General features: G+C 38.1%; 1 protein-coding gene across 2 annotated transcripts in view; it reads left to right on the top strand.

Moving 5' to 3' along the window:
* Positions 1-14,535, top strand: part of atp9b (ATPase phospholipid transporting 9B) — a 344,153-nt gene that overhangs the window by 253,915 nt on the left and 75,703 nt on the right. For both annotated transcript variants that reach the window (XM_072570843.1, XM_072570844.1), the window contains exon 14: positions 10,413-10,525. In XM_072570843.1, the coding sequence (XP_072426944.1) occupies positions 10,413-10,525 (113 nt within the window). The remainder of the gene's footprint in view (positions 1-10,412; positions 10,526-14,535) is intronic.

Genomic DNA, 14,535 nt, shown 5'->3' with positions numbered 1-14,535 from the left:
AAGCTTTGGGCTGAATTCCATGTGATGTTGCAATTTCCACTTTGTTCATTGACCAAAATGTGCGTTGGTCAGAGTGAGCACCTGTTAAAGGTTGTTTTGCATTCTGTTGTTCTTGGGTTACAGAAAACGTAGTCACATTTGGTAGCTATATAGAATTTAAGTTGGGTTGAAGGAATGTTACAGTGTATCTTAATTGCAAGGTAGTCCTTTGTATGACTGCAAATTGGGTTTGTGCTTCATCAGTAAGCATTCTGACAAGAAGCGTCCATCACTTTGGCTTGCTCATTTACCACGACAGAATAGAAAATGAAGTGTCCCAATAATTACATTATAGTTTCCTTATTGTAGGACAAGAAAGCAATGTGGTATAATTAGGTTTGATTGGAGAGCATGTTTCCGGTAAGATCTGAAATTAATGACGTTGCTATAGTGACACATCTGCGACCACCAGTGCGTGAAACATAAAGTAATTCATTTGACAAGAGAAGACATCTGTTAACTGTGAGGATGCAGAGCATATTGACACTGACCTGAAATACTAGACGTTATGTGATAAATGAATAAATGGTGCTGAAACAGGAGGACAGATAATTTGTACTTAATCTGCAAATAGAGCTTTAATCTTCCCACTGCTTGCTTTTGATAATGCTATTGTTTAAGAACAATGTAGTGGCGAGCTCATAACTTCTAAATGGTAACTGTGGATGAACCCTAATGATGCAATAAATTAATCCCAATGTCAATGGAATTTATCACTATTGTATTATGAAGTCATTAGTGGTGCAAACAGCTGGAACAACTTTTTTGATAAATAGGTATTGTGAACAGTAATTATACTTGGCACATTAAAAATTGGCATTCTTTTTACAGGTGTCAGCACAGAAATGTGTTCATGTACATCATTTACGCATTTTCTCTTAATAAATAACTAACATCAAGGGAATTCTAATGAAAAGGCTAAACTGCATATTGGTATAGTGATCAGTTAAATGATTCATTGACTTAATGTTCAATGCTGTATTTAAGTTGTTTTCAGCCAAATGATTAATATGCTTTCAGGTTGCTGAATGAAGCTAGTGTATATGAACATAGGAAGTATAGCAGGTTAAAGACCATCTGGTCCATCCAGCTTGATTCGTACAGTTGTAATGCACTTCACACCATCATACAGATGCACTGTGCCCTGGATACACATTTTTATACTGTAATTAATTTTTGATCTCAAAACTGTAATGCTGTATACATCATAATGTAATATAATTCATGAAATTTATATTGCAAAACCCCTTAGTTTTGAACTTGTAACAGCTTTCCTCCACCCCCACCACTGAATTGCACTGATTTGTACTTGAAGTACTTAGTAGATGATGGCAATTGCAATCTTAGGATAAACACACATGAAACTCTTACCAGATAGTGAATTATTTATTTATCTATTAATGTAGCCAAAAAGTGATAGAATGCATTACATAACCCCTCATACAAAGCAAAATTTCATTAAAAATTTTATCCTGCAAAATTTCCTATTAGAGGTTTTGGAAGTGAAGCAAATTTAGTGAAATGACTTAGTACAATAAACGCTGGTAAATTAGAATTCTTAATCTATTGTTTCTAGTCCTAAGAATATTCAGTAAATGCAGACATTCAGTCACAAGGTTGAGTGGTTTAAATATTGTTTTCAATATTTTTAACTAACTTGGACAAAGAGCCTGAATGTGCTGTAGTGAAGTTTGTGAATGACACGAAAATAAGTGGGAGACCAAGTGGGTGAGGATGATGTATAGTGTGTCCAGAGGGAAATGGGCATGTTGGTATTGGGTAAAAACTTGGCAGATGGAATATAATGTGAGAAAATATGATGTCATGCACTTCAGGTAAAATAGCAGAGCTGAATATTATTTAAATAGAGAAAGACTACAGAATGCTATGGACCAGAATCATTTGATAGTCCTCACCCATGAATCCCAAAAAAGCTAACATAAAAGTTAAGTGGGTAATAGGAAAGGAATGTCTTCACGTCAAAGAGGATGAAGTATTAAAGTAGGGAGGTTCTGCTAAACCTATGCAAGGTATTAGTCAGAACATAGCTGGGATTCTGTGAACAGTTTTGAGCTCCTTATCCAACAAAATTTATATGACATTGGAGGCAGTCCAGTGAAATTTCATTAGGCTGATACCAGGTATGGAGGAACTGTTTTCGGAGAGGTTGTGCATGTTAGACCTCTATTTGTTGGAATTTAGAAGAATGAGAAGCAACTTTATTAAGATATAAATGATTCCTTGGGAATTTGGCAGGGATGATTCAGAAAGGCCATTTCCCCTAGTGGGAGATTCTGAGACCAGAGGGCGTAATCTCAGAGTAAGGGATTGCACATTTAATACATGAGGAATTTCTTCTCAAAAGGTAGAAAACTTGTGGAATTCTTTATTGCAGAGACTATATCATTAAGTACCTTTTAAGACTGGCATACATATTTTTAATCAGTAAAGGAGTTGACGAGTATGGATAAAATGCAAGAAAGTAAAGTTAACAATTATCAGATTAGCCATAATATCATTGAATGGGACAGGTTTAGAGCTGCATGATCTACATCTACTTCTACTCCTACATCTTGTTGTCTTGTCAATCCAAGGATTTCACATTACTCGGGCTTTTGTGCAGTTTTGAAGGAATGTGATATTGCCAGGGGCACCAGTTAAATTTAGTGTGGTAGCAATTTCGCAAGCTAAGGCCCTGCCTATTTACTAGTATGTTAAAGATCCTTTAGCAGTGTTGAGGAATTGGAGATTGGCTCTCCTACATACGTAAAAAGAGCAGGAATAAGTAATTTGGTTCTATGATGTTGCTTTGTCATTCACCATGCTCATGTCTAATCTTCTAACTCAACTATACCTTCCAAAACTCTCCTAATATTCCTTAACTCCCTTAGGAACGCTATCTCCTTTGTTTTGAATATTCTTAAAGACTGGGGGTCGACAGCACTCTGTTATGGAGAATTCTGAACATTCACAACTTTTGAGTGAACAAAGTTCTCTTCATCTCAGTCCCAGATGATTGACCCCATATTCTGACAAATTAACCTCGTGTTATTGACTTCACAACCAGCAGAACCATTTTCTGTATGGCCAACCTGTTAAGACACCAAAACTCTGCGCAGTACACCAAGTTTGCCCTTGCTCATGCCCTATTTAATTGTGCTGAGATCTCTTTGCTGTAACGTTTTTTGGAATAAATGCTCACATAGCATTTACTTTCCTAATTGCACATTATACTTTTAAACTGCGTCAGAATAGAAACATTTCCCAGTACTAAAGAGGTATTCTATTGTCATTTTCCCTACAAAAATAGCGAACTTCATGCTTCCTGACATTGTATTTTATCTGCCACGTTCTTTCCCACCTGTTTGAGCTGACTTTATCCCTTTGCAGCCTCTTTGTGATCTCCTAATTGCTTATTTTCTTACCCAACTTGTTTAATATCCTGATGTCCTATATTTATCTTTTGAACAGGATAATTTGTTAAGGAAGATACTCCACAGAGGTTCCTTAACCTGCTGAGTGTTTTCAGCATTTTCTATTTTACATTGGCTACCAACCTGTATGCAAATAGCCTGCGGCATAAGCTATAACATAATTGACTGTGAAACATTTATAGGGTTCTGAGAGCATGAAAGATGGTGTTTAAATACCGGTTCATTTCTTCATTAGTGGCATGATTCCATGAATGATGTGCAACAAAAATAATTTTGGAGGTTTTTTTTGTTAATTGCATTAGTTCTTTTATGATTGCTGAAAACAGGGGATATGGTTATTTTCAGGTGCAGTTTTAACATCTTATCACTCATCATATTGGCTTTCTGATGGAATGGTCACTGCTGTATGCCATATGCACGCTAAAAGCCTTGTATTTAAGGGAGAATGGAATTTCCTATAATAATAGCTTTGGGAATACAACAGAATTCCATCTTAGGTGCACTCATCATAGAAGGGAGCAGGAGACTCCATATAATAACTCTGTTTACTCTTGATGCCGTTGGGAATCTTGTTGAAAGAGCTTATGATTACTTGGAGGTTTACCAAGAGGAAGAAATCTAGTAACTACCTATGACTATGTAGTGTTATGTATGTGCCAGTAAATGTTTTTAGGGAAGAGTAGGCGATTAATGCATGTAATTATTGCTAAAGCTATTTTTCACTGTAAAGTGAACTTGCCTTCATGTTATCCATTTGTTGGAATAGAAAATATTATCTGTGGACAGTGTCTTACAGGGAAACAAAATCAATCAGTATATATTAGTGACTGAATCTGAAGTCCAGTTTTCTTTCTTACATAGAAGTGTGCCCTATGATGTTACAAATTTTATTTGCCAGAGAAATCTTATGTAGTATATTGGCAATACCTAAGCTTGAGTTGACCTCTCTTGTTAGGAACATAGAAACAGGAGTAGACCATTCAGCCCATTGAACCTGCTCTGCCATTTAGTTAGGTCGTGGCTGGTCAACTACCTCATTTGCATTTTCATACATCACCTCCATATGCTGTGACATTTTTAGTCATCAAAAATCTATCAAACTCTATCATGAGCATGCTCAATGATGAGTTTCCACACCACAACTTCAAAGTTTCAGCATTTCCCAAGTGAACAAATTCCTTCGCAGCTAAGTCTCATATGGCCTACTCCTTATCCTTAGCTTAATTCTTCACATTTTTGACTCAATGGCCAGGATAAACATCTCAATTATATCCACCCTATCACACTCAAAGAATTTTGTCAGTTTCAATAAGATCACCTCTCACTTATCAAAGTTCTATAGGATGTATACACAGTTTCCTCAATTTCTCCCTGTAAGGCAATGCTACCATCCTAGAGAATAGTCTGGTGAACTTGCATTGTAGTCCCTTTATGGCAAATATATAGAATTGTAGAATCCTTATTGTGTGGAAAGATGCCATTCATCCTATTGAGTCTCACTAAACCTCCGAGTAGCATTCCAGCAATCCCCCGACGCAATCTCCATACCATGGTTAATTCACCTAAGCTGCACAGCCCTGAACATTCCAGGGCAATTTATCATGGTCAATCCACCTAACCTGCACATTTTTAGACTGTGGAGGGAAGCTGGAGCACCAGGTGGAAACCTGTGCAAATAATGGGAGAACATACAAACTCCATCTGGAGAGTCACCCAAGGGTGGAATCGAAACTGGGTCCCTAGCCTTGTGAGGCAGCAGTACTAGCCACTGAGCCTACGTTCTGCCCATCCTTAGATATCCATCCTTTGATAAGGAAGCCAAAATTCAACATGATATATCAAGTTGGGTTTCATCATGGTTCAGTACATTTTCTGTGCTGTACGACTGTTGAGAATTCTGCACAATTTCAGCAAGTCAACTTCTGTACTCATCCCTTTGCGATGAAGGTCAACGTATAACTTGCCTTGGAAAAACTACTTTTTGCACCTGCATGCAAGCTTTTAGTGACTCATGACAGGGACATGCAGGTTCCTTTGATCACCCGCACATTCTCATCCCTCTTCGTTTAACAAAAAGCCTTTTATTTTTCTACAAAGCAAATAATTTAAAACTTAACTAAGTCATATCCCATATTCCATATTCGAACCCATTGTTTAACCTGTCTCTTTTGAAGTCTCTTTGCATCATACTCAACTTACACTTTCAAACTTAGTGACACCAAACTGGGTTGAAATGTAACAATTGGTTCCCCACCTACCACTCAAGTGATTTATATACATTGTGAACAGCTGTAGACCTAGCACTGATCCTGGTGGTATCCCACTAAAAACATTTTGAGAATTATTCATTTACTCCTACATTATGAATCTCAAAATTACACAACTGTTATGGTGCAGAAAGAGGATATTCGGCCTATTGTGCCTTTCCTGGCTCGCTGAATGAACAATATGACTTAGTGCTATTTTCCTGTCTTTTTCTCATAACCCTGAGTACTGTTACTATTTAAATCATCATCTGATGCCTTCTTGAATACCCTAATTGAATCTTCCTCAATTAAACCAGTTTCTATGACACTGACAACTATCTCTGACAGCTAGTTATATCACATTGCCTTGCATCTGTGCCCTCTGATTCTAGATCCTTCAACAAGTGGGGATAGGTTCTTCCTATCTATTTTATCCACCCCCTTCATGATTTTGAAAACATCCTATCAAATCTCAACTTAACTTTCTCCCCCCCAAAAAGCCCAACTCGTCCAATCTATGCTCATAATTGAAGTTTTGCATCCATGGTACCATTTTTGTAAACCTCTTTTTTGCACTCAATTCAATGTATGTACATCCTTCCTAACGTGTAATGTCCAGAACAGTAATCCAGCTGAGGGTTAACGACTGTTCTATACAAGTTCAACATAACCTCTTTTTTTCTTGTACTGTCTATAGTGCATGTCTTTTCAACTGCTTGCTGTACCTATCCCATCACTTTCAAAACGTATGCATATTTAACATCTAGGTCTCAAATACTTTGCTACACACTTCTGTTGTAGAGTCTTAAAGTTATACGTCATTGAAACAGACCCTTTTGTCCAACTCATCTGTGCCTTCCAGATATCTTAAACTAATCTAGGTCCATTGCCAGCATATCCCTCTAAACTCTTCCTATTCATGTAACCATCCAGATGCCTTTTAAATGGTTTAATTGTACCCGCCTCCACCACTTCCTCTGGCAACTTGTTCTGCACACACACACCAATGTCTGCGTGAAAATATTGCTCCTCAGGTCCCTTTTAAATCTTGCTTCTCTCATCTTAAACCTAAGCCCTCTAGTTTTGCACTCCCCTATCCTGGGAAAAAACTTTGACTATTCACCTAATCCATGCCCCTCATGATTTTATAAACTTCTATAAGGTCACCTCTCAGCCTCCGATATTCCAAGGGAAAAAGCTGCAGCCCTTTCAGCCTCTGTCTAAGCTCAAGCCTTCCAATCCCAACAACATCCCTGTATATCTTTTCTGAACCCTTTCACGTTTAACAACTACTTTGCTATAGCAGGAAGACCAGAATTGAATGCGATATTCTAAAAGGCCTCTCTAATGTCCTGTTAAGCTGCATCATGAACTTCATCTGTCACTTACCTGCCTACTCCACCAACTTGTCAATATCCTTTTGTAGTTTTACACTGTACTTATCACAGTTTATAATGCTCACAAATTTTGCATCATCTGCAAAGCTGGAAATTTTTTCTTACACTCAAAATCTGGATCATTAATATGACAGGAGAAGCAAGGGTCCCAAAGTGGACCCCTGAGGACCTCCACTATAAATCATCATCCAGGCTGAAATGTATCCATTAGCCATTAGTCTCTGTTTCCGATCCATCAGCCAAGTTGGGTCCATTTTCTGCTGTCCAGTTTATTCTGAGCTAAAAGTTGTCTCTCAAATCTATTGTGTGGCATTTGGTTGACTGTCTTTTGGAAATCCATGTACACTCTCTTGTGTCTTCCAAAACAGCAGCAAATTAGTTAAATGTGGTTTTCTGTTTAAGGAGCTTGTGCTGGTTTTTGTAATTAATTCACATTTTTCCATTAACAGTTAATTCTATTACAGGAAATTGTCTCAAGAAGAACCACTGATGTTTAACTGACTAGTCTGTAATTGTTAGGCTTGTCCTCAATTTTGTTTTTTGAACAAAGGTTTTGCAATTCTCTAGAATCTGGCACCAGCCCCAGTCTTAATGAAAATTAACCCAATTGTTAATAAATTTTCAATCTATATTAATTGATACTCCCCCAGTCCCATGGGCACTAATTTAATTTACAAATTGCTTGCATAGGACCTTATGACAAACTTTCTGAAAATCCAAATGCATTATTTTTGGTTGTTCTCTTCTATCTAATCCTTTATTTTCTTGTGTTTCTCGATATTCTTTGTACCAAAGTATTTTACCTCCTACTTCTGTGTTGAACTTCACCTACCATCTTCATGAAAAAACTTCCCTTTCACAAATCCATATTGACATATGGATGGGGGTTTGAGGGATGTGCACCGGATGCTGGTGGGTGGGACTAGATTGGGTTGGGATGTCTGGTCGGCATGGACAAATTGGACTGAAGGGTCTGTTTCCGTACTGTACATTTCTATGACTGTCCATTTTTTTTATCATTCTCTTCTCCGTATCCTGGTACTAAATCCTTTATAATAGATTCGAACGTTTTCCCTACTGTGACAAAATTGACAGGTCTGTAGTTCTCCACTTTCTCTCTTCCTGTCACCTTCAGTTGTGGGTTGCATTTGCTACTTTTCAGAATCTTTTAGAATTTTGAAATAAACCCACCAATGCATTCGCTAACACTCTAGGCACTACTTCAAGATTCTGGGATATCTCATCCAGTCCAGATATCAACCTTCAATCCAATTAGCCTTTCAAGTACTACCTTTTTACAATATTAAATTATTTTGGTTCCTTGGTTTTACAAATCCATTGTTTATCCAGTTTTTCTGGGAGAATTTCTGTAAAGACAGATGCAAAGTAATTGTTGAGTTCCTCTGTCATTTCCTTATTCTCCATTATAAATTCTCCTGACTTCATCTTTTAATAACCCACATTTGTCCTGGATGATGTTTTGCTTTTCTAATACCTGAAGAAACTTTAACAATTTGCTTTTGTTTCTCACTAGCTCGCATTCATATTCCCTTGCCCCTTTCTTTTGCTCAGGCCTTCAATGAATCAGTCTTTGAATTCACATTTTCTTTTCCCTTCCTGGATTTTCAGGTTTTTCACAAGTGATTAGTAAATAAAATTAATGCCCATAGGACTGGAGGAGTATGAATTAGTATATTCCTAGCTACTTGGCTCTCCTTTGGGTTTTAAATTCCTCCCAATCTTCATGCTTACCACTTTTTTTGACATCTTTATCAGCCACTTCATTTCACCTAATACTATATTAACTTTAATTTGCCATGGTTGACTCATTTCATTTTTCCTTTTTGGGTATTTGTGACTTAGGTAAATTTCTGTTTGTTGTAGACCTTTAACTACTGTACCAGGGGTGTGTTTTTGTACAAAAGCTAGGATTTTTTCCATTTATGTAGTGTTTGGGGATTAATGGGATTATGACACAAATTCAAAGATTCTTAAACACAGTAAAAATATAACTAGATGATTTGGTTTACTTATTTTAGTTTTTTTTGTTAATAAACTTCTGTTTTATTGTTAAGGTAAAATCTGCAACATTGTGCACTTATTTTTGATGGGATCACTTAATTAAAAACCAAAATGTGATCTATCAGTTTCTGTCTGTGATCCTACTTGCCCGGTAATAACGTTGCTTAGGATCATAACAAGTGACCACCTGATGCCTTTAAAAATGAAGAACTGACAAAAAGATGATATTAAAGTACATGGTTCATTTATTTAATAGGACTCTAAATAGAAAAATAATTTACTTTTCATTGTTTTAATACAAAACAAAAGCATTATGACTATTCTCTCCATTATTAAATTTCTTGAAGGGAAAAATTGGTTAGACAAATCACTGCCCTGTTGGTGTGCATATCTGTCCAACTGGTTAGAGAGATCCTGGAGGAGTCCTCTGAATAATTTGCTTGACTATTTGTATTCAATTGAGAGTATGAAGCAGACCCAAGGAATTTGCTAGGAAGCAGGAAATCTTATAAACTAAAGACTAGGTTAACAAGAAGCTCTGGTATTCACTTTCTACTTATAGTTGCCATCTTTCATAGTTTTATTTCATCAGGGTGCGTATGGAAATTTCTTAACTCTTGAGGGACTTGCTTCTGTTCTGCAATTTCAAAGCCATAGTTAAGACAGCTAGTTACTTGTTACTTAATTTTCTGTTTTAATCGCAATGGTCTGAGACTTTATTTGGGGTGAGGGCAAGATAGTGGTGATTTTTACCAGCTATTCTGGTGACCAAAGTTGAAATAGTGAAGATTTGAACTTTGCAGTTTGCTCTGTAACAATGTCTCACATGGCAACAGCTGCAATACAGCAGAAGCAAACCAAGAGAGTTAATAACTGTCCAACTTTTCTGTCTTAGGATATCAAAATATTTTCTCAATTTTTACCTCTTCTAATTCTTTATTATTGTTTTGGATTCGTGTGTGTTTATGTTTGAAATGATTCTTTCATAGTTAAAGCTGATTATGGTTGGTGCACACTTTATGGAAAGTTAGCTAAATACTAAAGAAGTGCACTAATGTTTTCATTAAACATTCATTAATGAATTCTTGGTTAAGGAATTGAAATGTATTAATTATTATTAATTCATAATTTTGAAGCTGGTGTGCATCATACCGAGCAGTTATTTGTATCAGTCATTTTTCAAGTTCATGTTAATTTCTTGTTGAAAAGTATAACGGAACTGCGAGTGAATTTAGACACTGTTGTACTACTAAACTCTCCTGTGTTTGTTTAAGGAACCCTTACACAAAATGAGATGATATTCAAACGTCTCCACCTGGGCACAGTTTCTTATGGGACAGACACAATGGATGAAATTCAAAGCCATATAATTGGCTCCTATGCACAGGTATGAATTTCGAATCTTGTTTGCAAAATAGTTTCATTGTATTTTAATCATGTTGAGCAATAGTTTTCATAAGATTGTAGCAGTTTTAAATGGAATTGAAAGAAGTGTGTGAAATTTAAATACAGCATTTGCAGGTTATATCTGTTAGTGATTCTGGAAATGTTTATCTTAATCCCACTGAAAGCAAAACACAAGCCAATCTGAGTACTTGTATACAGTTCTGATTTAGAAAAGAATAAAGTTGACTGAAATTCTTGCTGTATAGCCAGAACTAGGGACAATTTGGGTGTAGAGGGATGGGGGGTATCTGCCTTTCTCTGGTTGGGGCTGTAAATCTGGGCTTGTGATTTTTGGCCCTTCCGGTGACTACAGTTGCTTTTACTAGATGCCTTATGTTTGTGGAGTTCACAGAAAATTGCAGTCTGGTGTAAGCATAAATAATATTGATTTGGGCAATATATCAGAAGGTATCTGTGGCTTCTCTCAGGTTAGAAGGAACGGGAGGGTAGAGAAACGGAAGTATGTTGAACTTCAAATTACAGGTGAGCTGAAGTATACCTGCCAAATAATCTGATGTGGTATGAATAGATACTGCTTTTCAGCCTTCGGATTTCTCTGTATACAGTGTATAATTGTACTGTTTTGATATTTTTAACATGATCATTTAGTAGTAAATGTAATTGTATGTTCACGTTTTGTGTTGAATGGTATATGTTATTAAATTATTTTAGGGTGTAAGAGTTTCTCCCATTCAACGTATCTGGAAATGTTCCAATAATGCATGTAAACGCTGTGTTCTTGACTCGAGTGTATACCCCATTCCTCGACAAAGAAATAGACTGCAAACGATTCAAATGGCACATTGAGGGAATACAAAGAGCACACGTGTGTTCTTCGTGTAGTTGAGGCGCGGGCGGGGGGTGATGGGGGCTGACCCTTTAAGGGAGTTGGTCAGGCAGACTTTGAGTCCAGTCTACAACCATCTGTGGAGGTGTGAGCATAAAATGTTCCTGTTTAGATTTACCAGTTGTCCACTTGGTATATAATTCCTGGAAAGGAAGCACAAACTTAGCAATGTGCAAAGGTGAAGCGAGAGAAATACCCATAAAAATTGCAGAAGGTTCAAACATTACCTCTAGGAAGTTCTATAGTGAGTTAGATCATTTAAAAATTCAACAAGGAAGAAAATGAGAATCAGAAGGGACCAAAACAGACAGTGTAATGGACTGACAGGCATTGCCACCTGTATTCTGGACAGAATCAACATGAGCCAGGAAAGAGCTGGAGAGGAAGCAGCTCAGGCAGCAAAGTTATTCTGATGTTGAGAGTATCATGTTTGGGTCTATCTATAAAAAGACCACAAGAAACATGAACCTGGAGCAGCTTATTTTAAGTCTTTCCAGCTGTACAGTTGGACTTAGACTGGCTCAAGCTCCCCATTTTGGATAACCTGACCTGCTGTTTTAAAAGGCAGTACATACTCTGTCATATACCACAAAAACAGTGGAGAAAACGACAACCCTTCCATAGTTTACAGTAACATGATCAGTCTCTCAGGGATGACTATTCCTGAAAGACAATCTCTATTTTCTTTAGGGTCCTGGGCTTCAGGAAACTGCACTTCAGGCCTCTTGCAGTGGGCATTCGCAACCAACCATAACATCAGTCCCTCTATTAGTCCCACAAAAGCAGTGTGAATCCATAGCTCCAGTGTTTGAGGCCATTCCCGTGGGTGAAGGGGGAACTACAATGGTACTATCCTCAGTAGTGTGCAAACTTTGCATGAACCCGCTTTCTCCTCAATCTGGAAGTCCACGTTCAGCCAGCAAAAGTAGTCCTGGCTATTTTCTTCATTTGCACCATGCCGCGGTGTTCATGGTGCACTTTTACTCGGGTCTTTCCTCTTCAAGGGCGAGGAATAACAACTCTCATTCACCGAAACAGACACCTGTCTGATATGGATAGCTTCCACCTCTTGAACAGATAAGGGCATGATTTTGGGAGGTTACTATGACTGGTCCTCCTTTTCAGGACTAGGTCCACTACATGGTTCAAAACTGGATTGTTCTGGATAGCGTTCTGCACCTGACCTGTTGACACCAGCACCTTGTCTTCCTGGGAAAATTGTGATTTTCAGGTCCCAGTTGGGAACAACAATATCCCTGGTAGTAGCAGCCTTGACTAGGCATCTGCATTGCCATGTTTCTCTGACTGTCAGTAGCTGATTTCATTTGAGTAGGCTGACTGAACCACTGCCCATCTCTGCAGCCATGCTGCCACTGTTAATGATATTCCCCTATATGGGCCATAAGTGAAGTTAGAGGTATCTGGTTGGGTAGCAGCACAAAGTACCTGCTCTAAAGGAAATGGATGAACTTCTTAACACCAAAAACGATGCCCAATCCTCTTTCCACTGGGGTATAATTTTCCTCCAACTTTTTTTGTGACTTCAATGCAAATGCAATGGGCCTTTCCTCTCCATTCAGTAAGATATATGTCAATACAGCGCCAATCCCATAAGGCAAGGCATCATGCTGGCTGTCGTGATAACTTTGGGTTTGACTCCTTTCATTTCCCCATCCAAATAATGCAGGGTATTCACCTTTTACTACATATCATGGTAATTCTGCACACTGGTCCCTTAACTGTACTTTCACCTGTTCATAACCCTTTAGTGGCACCACTTGTTCAGTGTATGTCTGTCATATAATCTTGGCAGGCTTCAATGATAGCGCCCTTAACTTCTCTCTGAAGATGGATTCGGGAATCTGAGACACCGCTACACCCGTATCCACTTTCATTTTTACTGTCTTCCCCTCTGTTTCTTGGTTGTTCCCAAATTAATTAGCTTCACCCTGTACCAATAGTTGTTTAACCAAAGCTCTCCTGACTCTGGCCGTTTTGCTGCTTCTGCAGACCCAGCTGACTGTGTGTCTACTCCCTGGCTGGTGGCATGTTCCGATGTCTTGTTCTCAGGATTGTTTCTCTTTGACTCCACTGCTCTTGTTTGGTTTGTAACCTACAATTTTGGACAGTATGGTCCACTTGCTTCGACATTTGCAGCACTGGGCATCTTGAGTCCAACACGTTGACTCCTTGTGGCAAAACTTGCCACATTGCCAGCATTCTGTGGTTGGTACCACACTCTTCTGAGCTTCCACTGTTATATGTCTGGGTACTGACACTCAACTGTGTTGCTCCCCTGGCTGCCAACTCCCAAGTTTGCATTTTGAAAGTTGCATTGAAATCCAGGCCTCTCCTTGTTGGTAGATTCGCTAGTTATTGTGTCTAATTATAAAAAGACCACAAGATAGGTCTGTAGAAACTTGAACCAGTTTATTTTATGTCTTTGCAACTACACAGTTGGACTTAGACTGAGGAGCTTGGGTCAGTCTGGGTCATCTAACTCTTTCTCTGAAAGGGGCAGCCCATACTCCTAACTCCATACGTAACAAGGAGGTAGAAGGAGAGTCTTTAGAGTAAGATTAGTTTCAGAAAATCAGCTGCTGTCTCTTCATCCAATGACCAATTGGTAGGTATGCAACTGTAACAAGGAGATTACAGAATGCTAGAACAATGGAAGATGCCAAGTGGAAACAGCCAAGCCAAATTAATGCTAAATAAAGATAGAGTAGTCTGCACCAACACTGATTTCACTGCATTAAATGTGGTGACGCAGAAGCACATGCGTAGATGCATTCTGATGTCTTTCGTGGCTAGCTGATCTCACTAGCCCTATCTGCGCAGGCATGGCATCTATTGGCAATTATTTTGCCAAATTTGGCTGTCAGATAATAATTCCAGAAATATTTAAATAGTGTGGAGAGTTGATGCCATCTCTGAGAAATTGCATTCCAATTTTTTAAAATTGTAGAGTTATGATGCATATTTCATATTGTGTAACCTCTCTTCCTTGAGTAAAGAAACAATAAATGACATATTTAATAAACTTGCGTTGTCTGAAATCTGTGCTTCATAAGATTAAAAGTGCTGAATTAAATGGTATACTG

The sequence above is a fragment of the Chiloscyllium punctatum genome, chromosome 5, assembly GCF_047496795.1.
Source record: "Chiloscyllium punctatum isolate Juve2018m chromosome 5, sChiPun1.3, whole genome shotgun sequence".
Taxonomy (NCBI): Eukaryota; Metazoa; Chordata; class Chondrichthyes; order Orectolobiformes; family Hemiscylliidae; genus Chiloscyllium; species Chiloscyllium punctatum.
This window is presented reverse-complemented; position numbering and strand designations above follow the sequence as displayed.